The sequence below is a fragment of the Herpailurus yagouaroundi genome, unplaced genomic scaffold (assembly GCF_014898765.1).
Source record: "Herpailurus yagouaroundi ecotype Mexico unplaced genomic scaffold, PumYag 250, whole genome shotgun sequence".
NCBI lineage: Eukaryota > Metazoa > Chordata > Mammalia > Carnivora > Felidae > Herpailurus > Herpailurus yagouaroundi.
The window spans coordinates 26,091,852-26,106,643 of record NW_024412467.1 but is presented as its reverse complement, the minus strand read 5'-3'; the positions used below and the strand labels follow the sequence as shown (position 1 = coordinate 26,106,643).

The 14,792-nt window shown below is 38.4% G+C and overlaps 1 protein-coding gene across 1 annotated transcript in view; it reads right to left on the bottom strand.

The window, feature by feature from the left end:
- Window positions 1-14,792, bottom strand: part of EXOC2 (exocyst complex component 2) — a 277,362-nt gene that overhangs the window by 62,887 nt on the left and 199,683 nt on the right. The window contains exon 24 of the mRNA XM_040460631.1: window positions 12,509-12,650. Within this exon, the coding sequence (XP_040316565.1) occupies window positions 12,509-12,650 (142 nt within the window). The remainder of the gene's footprint in view (window positions 1-12,508; window positions 12,651-14,792) is intronic.

The window sequence follows — 14,792 nt, the reverse complement described above, 5'->3', positions numbered from 1 at the left end:
AAAAAAAAGAAATTGAAGTATAACACTACAGAAAGCAAGGAGGAACAGAGAAGAACTACAAAAACAACCAGAAAACAGTGAACAAAATGACAATAAGTACATTACTATCATTATTTTAAGTGTAAATGGTCTAGAAAACTTCCAGGGAAGATGGTGGAATAGGAGGATCCTGGGCTTACCTCGAACCAGAGATACAATTAGATAAACACACATCAGTGTAGATAAACAGAAAATATGAGCAAAAGACTGGCATAACAGACTCTCCACAGATAAATGTAGAGAAAGGGCCACATTTAATAGGGTAGGTAGCAAGGGTGGAAATGAAATGGGGTCAGGAGGCAAATGAACCTATGGGACTGTCCACAGGAAGAAGGGATATTGTGGGTATGGAGAGGTGAGAAGAGTAGACTGGGCTGGGATTCCCAGGCACAGAGGGCATGTACTAGGAAGACAAATCTCCATAAAATTTGGCTTTCAAGACCAGAGTTGCCTGACTTACAGAGTTCTTAACAATCAATGGGGCTTAACACCTGGACTTTTAAAATCTGGCTGGCTTGGCACTGGAAGAGCAGGGAGGGTGAGAGGAAACTGAATCCCCACCCTTAAAGAGACAGCACAACAAACAGCACTGGTGAGATATAGCATAGAAGAAGCAATTTGAAAATGCCTGGGATATATGGGAAGGAGATTTATTTAATGATCTCAAAGCCTGTGCTGGAGGAGGAGCAGAGATCTTTGGAACCTTCTCAATCACAAAAGAGCTGGCAGGCACCATCTTCCTCCCCATATCCCAACCTAGATACATGGACACCTACAGAAGCAGCACAGTGCCAACCCTCTCCACCTAGCTTGGTAACAGCACATGAGGCATTCTTCTGTGGACAAACCAGCAGGCCTCAGCAGTTTTCCCAAGTGCCTATAGATCCCTTCCCACAAGGACCAGCCAGACAGAAAATCAACAAGGAAACAGTGGCTTTAAATGACACACTGGACTAGATGGATCTAACAGATATATTCAGAACATTCCATCCTAAAACAGCAGAATATACATCCTTTTCAAGTGCTCATGGAACATTCTCCAGAAGAGATCATATGTTAAGCCACAAAACAAGTCACAACAAATTTGAAAAGCCTAACGTCATACCGTGCATCTTTTCTACCAATGCTATGAAACTAGACAGAAATCAACCACAAGAAAAAATCTGGAAAGAATACAAATCCATGGAGGTTAAATAACATTTTACTAAACAATGAGTGGGTCAACCAAGAAATCAGAGAGGAAGTCAAAAAATATATGGAGATAAATGAAAGCAGTCTAAAACCTTTGAGATGCTGTAAAAGCTGTAATAAAGAGTGAAGTTTATAGCAATAAAGGCCTACGTCAAGAAGAAAAATCTCAAATAATCAATCTAAACTTACACCTAAAGAAGGTAAAAAAGAATAACAAACTAAACCCCAAACCAGCAGAAAGAAGGAAATAATGAAGATTGGAGCAGATATATATGAAATAGAGACTAAAAACAAAACAGAACAGATCAATGAAACCTGAGGCTGGTTCTTTGAAATGATCAAGAAAATTGGTAATCCTTTATCTACCCCCTTATCACAGATAAGGAAATAGACAAGGATGTCTACTCTTACCATCTTTATTCCAGAGAGTATACCCACTTATCATCAGTGTTTTCCTGGCACTAAAAAGAGCAGAAGGGCCCCGGGATTTGCTGCTTTTCCATCATGGCAGGACTCTCTTTTCAGCCTTTGTGACACTTGCAGACCCAGCTCTGTTAACTGTGGGTGGTGAGCATGTGTGTGCACACATGGTCTCTTCCTCTACTCTATTTCTCCCTGATCCTTGCCAGAGAGCCCTGTCACTGCCAAGCCCTGCCGCCTCAAACCCCAACTTGTGACCCAAGTGCAACGCGGATCAGGAGCTGGGGAGCTCAAGTGACCCTTCTCTATGGATCTTCCCTGGGCTGGGGCCAGTGGTGCTTAACAAGGAAGGGGACCAGTGTAGCAACTTGCCTGGGACCCTACCATTCCCTCACATGGGGGCTTGTGCACTGGCTGTAGGGGTTTCCCCAGGGGTCAAAGGCCTGGGAGAGTTCAGTAGCTGTTCACGAAAGCACATCTGGCCACATGCATACCCCTAGATTCAGATTGCTTGGAACTTTAAAGCTGTTCAATTTGGTTTTGTTTGTGCTAATTAAAAAAAAAAAAAAAAAAGTTTTTAATGAGGAAAAAATTGGAACACCCTGGGAAGGTCCTGGTTTCTTTGCTTCTTGGGGTACTGTAAGGTCTTACCTCTAAGAATCACTCTCTGCTCCATTTTTCTGGAAGCTGCCTAAACCTGCCCACATCCCCAGAGATCTGTGTCCCCCTTCACCCTCTGCTCCACAGAGGCTGGGCCAGCTGCATCTCCTAGGGACCTTGCATGGAGGGGAGGGATGCTTGGGCCTTGGCCCAGGCCACCCCTTTCTGTATACCTAGTGCTGCCTGCCTTGCTTGTGTCTGCTTCTGTATGTCAAGACTCTAGAAACTAGAAAACAACAACAACAAAAACAAGCCATGGCAATCGCAAAGGAAAAAAAAGTCATCTAACTGGTGAAAGAAAAAGTAAAACTGTCACTATTTGTAGATGACATGATACTAAACAGAAAACTTTAAAGACTCCACCAAAAAAAATTGGAATAAATGAATTCAGTGAAGTTGCAGAAGACAAAATTAATATACAGAAGTTTGTTGCACTTCTATATACAAATTATAACGTGGCAGAAATTAAGAAATTAATCCCATTTACAGTTACACCAAAAATAATAAAATACATAAGGATAAACTTAACCAAGGAAGAGAGAGACCTGTACTCTGAAAACTATAAAACTCTGATAAAACAAACTGAACATGAAACAAAACAATGGAAAGATATTCCATGCTCCTACATTGGAAGAGTCACAATGTCTATACTCAAGGTACAGATTCAATATAATCCCTACCAAAATATCAATAGTATTTTTCACAGAACTAGAACATAATCCTAAAATTTGTATGGAACCATGAAAGACCCCAAATAGCCAAAGCAATCTTGAGAAAGAACAACAAGCTCTAGGTATCACAACTCCAGGTTTCAAGATATACTATAAGGCTATAATAATCAAAGCAGTATGGTCCTGGCACAGGAAGAGCTACATAGATCAATGGAACAGAATAGAGAGCTCAGAAATAAACCCATGCTTATATGGTATCTTAATCTATAGCAAATGAGGCAAAATACACAATGCAAAAAAAAAAAAAAGTATCTTCAATTAATAATGTTGTAACAACTGCATGCAAAAGACTAAATCTTAAAAGAAAACATAGGCAGTAATCTCTTGGACATCAACCTTAGAAGAATTTTTCTGTATCTGTCTTCTCAAGGAAAGGTAACAAAAGCAAAAATAAACAATTGGTACTAGTCAAATGGAAAAGCTTTTGCACATCAAAGGAAACCATTAACGAAATGAAAAGGCAACTAACTTACTGAATGTGAGAAGATATTTGGAAATGATAACATCTATTAAAGGTTTATATCTCAACTATATAAAGAACTCCTACAACAACAAACACCCCCCACAAATAATACAATTAAAAGGGCAGAGGACCTCAATAGACATTTCTCCAAAGAAGATACAGAGATGGCCAAAAGACACATGAAAAGATGCTCAACATCATCAGGAAAATGCAAATCACAACTCCAATGAGATACCACCTCACACCTGTCAGAATGGCTAGTTCAAAGAGATAAGAGAAAACTAGTGCTGGTGAGGACATGGAGCAAGGGAACATTTGTGTACTATTAGTGGGAATATAAATTGGTGCAGCCACAATAAAAAAACCATATGAAGTTTCCTCAAAAAATTAAACACAGAAATACCATATGACCCAGAAATTCCACTTCTGGATATTCACCTGAAGAAAACAAAAGCACTTGAACATGCAACAAAAACATGAAAAGACATATGCACCCCTATGTTTATTGCAGCATTATTTACAAAAACAAGATATGGAAGCAACCCAAGCATCCTTGGATAAAGGACAAATGGATAAAGATATGGTACCTTTATGGTTCCATACAATGGAATATTACTCAGACATTAAAAAAGAATGAAATCTTGTCATTTGCAACATGGATGAACCTAGAGGGTATAATGCTAAGTGAAATAGGTCAGACAGAAAAAAATAAATATCATATGATTTCACTTATATGTGAAATCTAAGAAACAAAACAAACAAAAACAGAAAAAGACTCATAAATACAGAGAATGAACTGGTAGTTATCAAAGGGGAGGTGGGTGGAGGAATGGCTGAAATAGATGAAGGGGATTAAGAGGTACATACTTCCAGTTATATAAAATAAATATGTCATAGGGATGAAAAGTACAGGATAGGGAATATAGTCATTAATATTTTAATAACTTTGGTGAAATACAGTAACTATATTTACTATGTGAGCATTTCACAATGTATAGATTTGCTGAGTAACTATGCTGTATATCTGAAACTAATATAATATTGTATGCCAACTATACTTCAATAAAAATTGATAATTAAAAGTTAACTACCTATGTAAAAATGGTTAAGTTTAAATTCATTAATTAAATATATATAAGGAATACATATATAAGTTTATATGCCTTTTAGATAGAAAAAATCATTAAAACCAAATTTAAGTAAAAATTTAAAGAAAAATTATTTTTATTTAATCTATTATAAAGATGTGAATTTCCATATGCATTTGTAAATGGAAAACAATATTCTTAATTTAGTTAAAATTTATCAAATGCAAATACTCAGAGCTCTTAATAACTATGGATAATAGAACAATTAAACAATCAGTTAGGTGACTCATAACTAACCAGAATAATCTTTCCTGACATGTACACAAATAAAGGGGTGACAGCAATTTAAATATCCAACTGTCGGGTTAAAAAAGCATAGCAATGGCTCTAACGGATATCTCCTCTTGAATCATGAAATTAATCAACTGGATTTTTTTTTAATTACTACATACAGTATCAGAAACTAAATTTATTGCCAACTACAGTAATAAGTAATCAGTTACCTATCTGATTTGCAAAATTCAGTTTTTCAAGATGAAAACTCTAAAGATAATACTAATGTTAATTGAAATTATTTTGCAAGATTAATAGTCAAACTATTTTGGCTGTTCACTTTACATGAGGTCTCAACTTAAGTCAACTTTAAACAAACTAAGAATCACTATATGACTATGCAAGACAGGTTCAGTTAGTGATCATGAAGTCAAAACTACACAAAGAACAGTATTAAAAACAGTTTATAAAAGGGAAACAAACACTGACAATTTCTAAGTGTTTTTGGAATTTGGGAAAGAGTAAATAAATTGCTGACACTGCAGTGCCATGTGCCTTCTATTCTTGAAAGGATATTTAAAAAAAAAAAAAAAAAAAAAGGAGGCGAAAGCCATACCACTTAATGTCACACAGGCAGGAGAATCTTAATTTTCTACAAAAAATTTATCCAGAGGCCACAAACCATTATTATTCACATCAGTGGCTTAAACTAGCTCAATTTTATGGCTGAGAAAATATGAAGGTAGTAGAGAAGAAACTTTGAGTACCTTAAATAAATATTATAAAGGGAGGACTGGGAAACTCTGAATCACTGAAATCATCTAATTGGATGAAATAGAAACCAAAAATCCCTAACAGCCTGGCATTGCCTTTCCCACACTCCTTGCTCTCTTGTGACTCCTCACTGAGGTCATTTCCTGGCATCCACCATGGCATAACAGTGGCCAGCAATCACAGCCTCTGAAGTAGTAAAAGGACCATGCCCCTTTAGGGAAAAGAAGACCTCCTGAACTGCTCTTTTCCAAAGACACCCCTTAAAGGGATGAGCTAATAAGAAAGACCTCAGTCCTACCCGATCAGGAATTCTGTGATTGCTGTTGCTTGTCTTCAGCATGCACTAAAGGCACCTAACTGCTTATTAGGGGAAGCTCCAAGTCTGGGGTGGGGAAGGAGGTGGAAAGACAGCCCTCCTCTGCATCATTTACAAATAAATTAGGTTTCTCAGTAACAACCAGAGTTTCAATGGAGATAGATATGAACAAGTGTTAGTGGAGACTGAAGCTTAGTGACCAAGCCTTGTTGTAGCAATCATTGAACATGCAGGAAACTTGGAGTGGCTATGTCATGATTTTTCCCATTCTCACAGAAACATCACAAATAATTTCATAACCTTAAACAAATACCAAATAATTTAAGAACAATGTCAGTGCTAACAATTATGTTTAACACATGCTAATCATCGGAAAAAATATTAAATTTAACTAAATTCACTTAAACTAGGCAATGCCACACAGAACTACTGATGTGTGGGATATACTTTATATTCACATTTTAACTCAGATGCAATTGTTTAAACTTTAGGGAGTGCATAAAACTACCATATGAGAATTCACAGAAGATAAGAACGTGAGTGCTAAAAGGCTTATTTTGGGGCGCCTGGGTGGCTCAGTCGGTTAAGCGGCCGACTTCGGCTCAGGTCGTGATCTTGCAGTCCGTGAGTTCGAGCCCCACATCGGGCTCTGTGCTGACAGCTCAGAGACTGGAGCCTGCTTCTGTTTCTGTGTCTCCCTCTCTCTCTGCCCCTCCCCGTTCGCACTCTGTGTCTCTCTGCCTTTCAAAAATGAATAAATGTTAAAAAAATTAAAAAAAATAAAAGGCTTATTTTAATTCAATTCAACAAATAATATCTACTGCGTACCACCTAAAAAAAAGTCAACAAGAATAATGGAAACTAGAAGATTACATGACTAACTCTTTTATTGAAAAAAATTAGAATAATCACTGCAAAACCATGTAGCAAATACTTGAAAGATAACAAACTGAAGACTGACCTACAGATTTAGTTAAGACTGTATACTAATAAACTACCCATTTTTGTTCACTTAACAAGCATTTACAGAGCATCTTCTGTTATGTAGACTCTGCTAAACCCTGGGAGTGTGGATATGAAAAAGTCAGCCACTGTGCTAAGGAGTCCCAGCACAGCAGAACAGCAGCAAGCAGATGATGACAATTCCTATGTACAAGAGGGACAGAAAACTGCTTCAGGAGCAGGAGGGATGAGGGAGACCAACCCAACCTGGAGGTGTGCAAGGAGGTGGGAAGGAAAGCTTCCCAGAGGAGGCAGTGCCTACTTATCAGAAAAGAGCAGGAGTGGAGAAGGCTTTCAGGACTGAAATGGCTCTGACTGCCAGTTGCCTAGAGAAGGGATGTGTAAGACGTATAGGGAAGAAGCATGAGGGAGGTAAAGGATAGCCATAATTAAGTGTAAGCAATGTCTAGCAAGTTTAGGTTTAAGCCTGAGGGATAATAGGTCATCCTGAAGCGTTTGAAGCAGAGGAGTGACAGATCTCATTTATATTTTAGAAAGAGGAGTTTTTCAAAAAGGCAGAAGTGAACCTGAAACAGGCAAGATTGGGTGCTGGTACGAAGAAGAGAACCCTCAAGTATCTTGACAAGAAACAGTGAAAAATGATGAGGGGCAGAACTCAGAAATGGAAACGAGGGGACTCATAACCAAGTGTTTTCTTGAACAAGATGGAGAGGGGAGTCTTAGCTGAGGTCTTCACCCATTCCCAGTTGAGTGGAGGTTCAGCAGCAGAAAGAGCTGATGTGGTGATGATGAGAAAGCAAAGGTGATGAGTTTGCTTTTGGACTTGCTAAGCTGAAGAGGTCTCTGGAATGTTCCAGTGGAGACATCTACTAGGAAGGCTGATAGAAAGACCTTGATCTCAGAGTAGAGAGATTAGGCTATAGATGTAGATGCTGGAGGCACCAGTCAGTCTGATTTTATCTAAATTATGGTGGATGAAATCACTCAGAGATAGTTTGAGGACAGTCTGGCAAGAAGAGAGAAAGATAGAGTCCTGGGGATACCAGCAGTGTAAGGCTATGCAGAGGAAGAGAAGCCAATCCACCAAGGAAGCTGAGGGCTGTCAACTAGTAGTGGGATCAGAGATACCACAGAAAGTCTCAGGAAGGGAGTTCAACAATGGGAGTACTACAGAAACATGGAATATGAAGTGTTTGCATCACAGATTCCAAACTACAGCTGACCCTTGAACAATGCAGAGTTTGGGGTGCTGACTCCTAAACAATGGAAAATCCACTGTAACTTTGTGCAAAAAGTTAATTACTAATAGCCTACTGTTGACCAGAAGTCCTACCAATAACATAAACAATTAACACATATTTTGTATATTCTGTGTATTATTTAGTATATATAATACATACAATATATATTGTATATTTATATATTATATATAATACATTTCTACTGTATTCTTACAATAATGTAAGCTACAAAAAAAGAAAATGTTATTAAAGAAATAAGGAAGAGGAAATACATTTTCAGTGCTGTGCTGTGTTAAAAAAAATTCATGTATGAGTGGAACTGTATAGTTCAAACCTGTGTGTTCAAGGGTCAGCTGTATAGCATCAGAGGTAGCTTCAGTGAGAACAGTCTCAACTGGGGGGGCGGGGATGTGGCAGGCTTCAGGGGATGAGAGAGATCAAGTGACATAAGAACACAGATAGCCCTAGCATGGACTCTTTGAGGGAAGACATAACTTTTTAAAAGCTGGGTTGTAAAGAGAAGAGTGATGGGGATTGTGATTTACAGTTAGGGCGACTACAGCTGCTAGTTTAGTGCTTAATGTCCTACCCCCTGGATTCACAAGAGATTATAAATAATCTGGTTATTTTAAGATTGCTAAAATTTAGAAAATTAGAACCACAGGTAGTAAGTGGTAATTATATGCAAGTCACTTAGTCAGATGTTATAAGGACACAAATTAACTAAAGCCATCTGCCTGCAAGAGACTTAAAACTTAGGATGTACATGCCTGTGTGCATGTGTGTGTGTTTGCACGTACATGGCCTGTCTATAACAACTGCTTTATTTTTGAATATCTGGGATTGCTAAACTATTTCCACAAAAGTTTGGCATAGCAAGGCTCAGGCTTTTCTTTCCCTATGAGATAATTTACTTATGTATACACAAGGTGAGGTGTTACAAATGAAAAAGGAAAAGTGGTCACCAGATGCCATCCCTCTCAGCAGTCTTAGAAGGTGAAAGCAGCCCAGACGAAGGAGAAGCAGTTATCAGGCTGGTCCACAGCACTTGGCAATTTTTGTCTAATTCTTCTAAGACTGGGGGAAAGGGCAGGGCAGTGACATTTAGCTCACTAGCAGTGGTCCAGGAACAGTAAGGGCGATATCTCAGTATTGTGCACTGTTACCCTGAGTAGAAAATAGATTTTACTGAAAACGCTTCTAATATCCATCCCTTGGAATTCTAAAACTTTCAGTCATTGCTCTACAAAAATACTTAAATAATTTGAAATCTGTAAATGTGAAAAGAATCTCCTCACATCATTAAAAATTCCTCCAAAATTGGGGAATAAAAACAGATACAAAAATATATATATTATGTACATATACTAAAGAATTATAAAAGAGGTTAAAGGGTGTAGTAGGGATTCAGGAAAAAAGAGTCCTGTTGGGGTTGATGGAGGAAGACTTTCCAGAAAAACCACTCCTTTCATAGATGGACCCTGAGGCATGCACAGGCCAGCTAAGGAAGAGATGACCAGGAAGTGAAGACACTAGCAGAGGCACCCATGGTAGCTACAAAGAGGTCATCCAAGTAGTCGCTGAACAAATATTTACTGACCAGACTTATGTACCAAGCAGTACTTTAGATACTGGAGGTACAGAATTCAAGAGGCAAAATTTTGTTTGTGAATTTGCAAATTTGTGATGAATTCTTTTGGTGGCATTTCTCACCTGATTTGAATAAGGATACTACATTATCACTCCTCATCTAAGTATTCATATGTTTCCCTGCAGAAATCCTTGCTGGGAATGTAACATAATATATGGCACATGCACTATGTCTTTCTAAAATCCAAAAATATTGAAATTCCAAAATCTGGGCCCAAGAGTTCTGAAAAGGTATTATAGACGAAAAATTCCAGAGGCTACTGACTGATGATCTTGAGAATGATAATTTGTTGTTAAAAGTCATGTGTGTTCACTTAAAGTGATAATTAACCCACTAACTATGACCTCATAGATTTAGCTGCAATAAGTTCAACCAGTATAAAGGCCAGTGCTGAAACCACATCTACAGCATTCTCCCTTGTAAGTAATTATTTTACAAGTAAAATATGGTAGTTTTCAAAGGTTAAATTTAAAACACCACACTTATTGCCCATTGGCCATGTCATTTCTTCAGCTTGGATGGCTAGTATGGTGATATTTAAGTTTAAGACCTGAATGATAAAAGGGAATCAGTTCTATGAAGGGAGAATTACTGCCTAAGCAAAGGGAAAAACCAGTCTTGAAGGGGTAAGGTGGAAGGATTTGGAAACAAAAAGATATGGGCAACAAAAAGGCTCACTGTGCTAAAGTGCAGCTGGAGAGAGACCATGGAGTACACTCATGGATGATGGGCCAAGCAACCAGGGCACCAGTCAAGGGCCTGCCCTGTCCTGTTTTGCACATTTTACTGTAAATATAATGGGAAGATACTGCAAGGATTGTAAAATATGAACAGAATTTGAGTTAAACTTTAAAAGGATATATTTGGAGGCACCTGGGTGGATCAGTCGGTTAGGCATCTGAATCTTGATTTTGGCTCAGGTCATGATCTCATGGTTCATGGGTTTGAGCCCCACGTCAGGCTCCACAGTAACAGTACAGAGCCTGCTTGGGATTCTCTCTCCTTTTTTCTAAAACTTCCTCACTCATGCTCAAGTGTGTGTGTTCTCTCTCTCTCTAAAGATAAATAAATACACTTAAAAAAAAAAGAATTACAAAAGGATACATTTGGACATGAACTATAATCCAGTTTGGACAAAGTATGTGTATAGAAAAGTAACAGAGTTTAAGGAAAAAAGATTAATTATGGCCAGCTGTAGGCAGAAGGACTCATATGACTATAATGATTGTCAGAAAATCAAATACTTAGTCACATAAAATATCTTTTTTTTTAAATGTTTATTTATTTTTGAGAGAGAGACAGACACAGAGTGCAAGCAGGGGAGGGGCAGAGAGAGAGAGAAGGAGACACAGAATCCGAAGCAGGCTCCAGGCTCCAAGCCATCAGCACAGAGCCCAACATGGGGCTCAAACTGAGCCATGAGATCATGACCTGAGCCGAAGTCGGATGCCCAACTGACCGAGCCACCCAGGTGCCCCAAATATCTTTAATTTAATGATTATGGTTTTTAGTTTTGACTTCTAGCATCAAAATTATGTTATCACCTAATATTAACACCACACAATAAAAATCCAAAGGTATTTAAAGATTAAACAATTTAATCACCATCTAAGAAATGTACTACACAATAAAAAAAAAAGGGTTTAAACAATTAGGTAAAAGAATGAAAATTAACTCAAGCCTATTAACAATTCACTGCTAGATCTACATATATACATCTAAACAGAATCTATGCCTAATATCAACATGACCATTTCTATGTAAGGCTCTTATAAAAAAGGTTAATAGGGAGCCTGGTTTTACGTATTTCACACTATTTCATACTACACATAATCCACACATAATCATAAACATTTGACGCATCAAGAAGTTTGATTCAGCAAGCAATAGTTATTTTTAAAATATGTTATCATGAAGTGATTTAAATGACTTTATTTGATGTCACAGAAATAATACTGGAACTGTGTCAATCATCCTTCTGTGGTCCAATTTTCTTTGCTAAATTACTATAATGATCATACTCTTACACATTTTTCCTCTATCTTTCACCTTTTCAGCATTAATAATTAGGTCATATATAGAAGTGACCAGATTTCTTAAATTTTTGGATAGTCACAAAGTTATCATATAAAACTGTCACTCATAGTATATCTATGCAATGAAGCCACATCACGGGAAAAAGGTACATGTTACTAAAATGATTGAATACTATAAGGTGTAACTATCTTCTGGAATTTAAGAATAATTTTAAGTCTTAAATATTAATAATATAAAGTACACTAATATCCAAACTATCAAAAATGGGTTTAAGCTAGTAAAACGTTAAAATCAAACTAATCCCTGAGTAAATATGAGAAAAAATGTGAATAAAAGAAAAGCATTTTAAGAATATGCTAATTGAGGGGCACCTGGGTGACTAAGTTGGCTAAGTGACTGACTCTTGATTTTGGCTCAGGTCATGATCTCACAGTTTGTGGGTCTGGGCCCTGCATCAGGCTGTGCACTGTCATTATGGAGCCTGCTTGGGATTCTCTCCTTCTCCCTCTATCTCTGCCCCTCCTTGGCAATCGTACTCTCTCTCAAAATAAATAAACTTAAAAAAAAAAGAATATACTGATTGATAATATCATATCCATATTTATTACTCTAGATGTACTGGACTACTTTTAGAGAACTTCAGTAAATTGAAACCATTTACCTGTTGGTGGCAGGCAGTCTTTCCAATCAAAATAGCCTGCATAAATTCCAGGTTCTAAGGAGCCAACGATAGGATCTGCTTTCAACTCAATGTAATTTTCAAAGAGTCTTTGGTCTAATTCTTTCAATGAGGCCATGCTAACCTGTAAACACATAATAAAGAAAAACGGTGAGTTGTCTATTTGAGCATGAAGGAAAAAGTAAAATAATATAAATACTTCAGTATATTTTAAAAATACTTATAATTTTTCCTACAAAAATCATGATTTTTATTTATTTTCAGTAACAAAGACCACAGGTATTTAACAAGAACTAATTACCACATATGGACTATACACAGAAAGTTCAGCCTACATGAACTGCAAGTTCCTGCTGGTAGTGGGAATAGAACAGGGTAAGGAAGGTAGCCTCAGTCCTACAAGTCTGTGCCTGGTCTCACTGGTACTCAAGAGGCCAAGACGTTGCAGAGTAGGTAGGTAGAGTCCTAAATTTGAGAGTAAAGAATCTGTGGGCCCCAGGGCCTCTGCAGTGGACTATTGGTGATCTGTCTGCTTCTACACCACATAGTCTAGCAGCTATAAACAGGAATATCTGTGAAGAAGTAAAATTCAGATGTAGAAAAGACAAGCAACAACTTGAACTTAGAAAAATAATGAAAACATTTAAGGAGATTAATGTACAATACAACACAAGACTTTACGGAGATAATACACATGATTTCAAAAAAGCTAACAACTGAGTACATTAATTGGAGCAACCAATGGTCACTACTGAGACTGAAATTGAGTGTAATAAGTACTTCAAAGCACTGAGTAAAATGTAAAGGGGTGGAAATTAGGAAGGAAGAGACTTAGATCCAGGAACTCTTACATGCAAAGAAACAGAAATTCAAATAGGATAATATGAGCGGTCACAGAAGAGATAATAAACAAGCAATAGTGGGGCGGAGGCAGAATAGTAAGAGGGTCCTGGGCTTGTCTTGGCCCTCGAACACAGCTAGAACAACGAACCATTTTGAACACCTAGGAAATCGATCTGAGGATTAATAGAACAATCTGCCTAATTTGAGGGACAAAACAGGGCTGGTACCTGGTGTGGAGAGGTGAACTGGGGGAGAGTAGAGCTGCAGTGATCCAGAGGGGAGGGAGAGGAACAAAGAGAGATGGGGAGAGTGCAGTGTGTCATCTTTGCTCAAGAAAGTACTCCCCATGAATGCAGCTAGAGAGAAAGAGTGAATACATGCACAGGGGACTGCACAAGAAAATTGTTCCCCAATATCAATGGCAGAGAAAAAAGGAGAGGGTTTCAATACTACAAGTTTTTTATACACAGTGGAGCACAGAGTCTGAAGTTTCAGAGGTCAGTGCCTGGCAGTGCTCCACTAAGAAAGCAGGGCAGAGGCCTAGGAGCAGACAGTACAGTCTGAAATCCCCTGGGTGGCATAGGGAAAAGCACTTCCCCTGCTTAGAGAGTGCATTTGGTAGTGGCGATAAGGCCTCTGCGAGGCAAAAGACCAGGCAGGCACCATCCCATCAAGCTTCTATGTTCACCCATATAAGAACAAAGATGCTGGCTGAGGGCAGTAAACCCTCGCACCAGCTGTGTATTGCAATTTACCCTAAAGTCTGAGCTGCTGCTGCTGCACAGATGCATGATCATTTCCTGGTCTCAGTGCGGGGAGACCCTCCCCCAGAGGATCATTTTGAGTCCAAACCTCAGGGTTTTTTTAAGTGCAGTGTTTTGAAGCAGCCAAGCCTGAGGTAAAACTGTGGAAGGAGGCACCAACTGGTAGGTGAACAACTCTGGGGTAGGTTGGGGAGCTGACAGAAGCAGGGAACACAGGAGAGGTAATCCTCTGTCAGTGAGAATACTAACAACTTCCTCCTCTGGAGATTTGAGAGTTGGCAGAGCCAGTTTCACCATTAGCCCAACAGGGACAGACTCCAGTGAGCTAAACAGCACCACCAAACAGAGAATGGAGCCATTACACCAAAGCCACACTGCCCACTCCAGGTACAGCTCCACTGTAGCAAGCTGACCTGAGAAACTAAGTGGCAGTATCCTCCCCAACAGGACCAGCACAAATCCCTTCCATGTGCTCAGTCTACTGTACATAGAGTATTGCAAAATTTCAGCACTAGGAGAAACTGGATCTAGATTCACTTGGGTTCCTTTTTGTTTGTTTGAATTTTGCTTCTGTTTTTTTTTGTTGTTGTTGTTGGTGGTGGTGTTTTCTTTTGTTTCTTTGATACAGAAAGAGCAAATTTTTTAAATTTTATTTTATA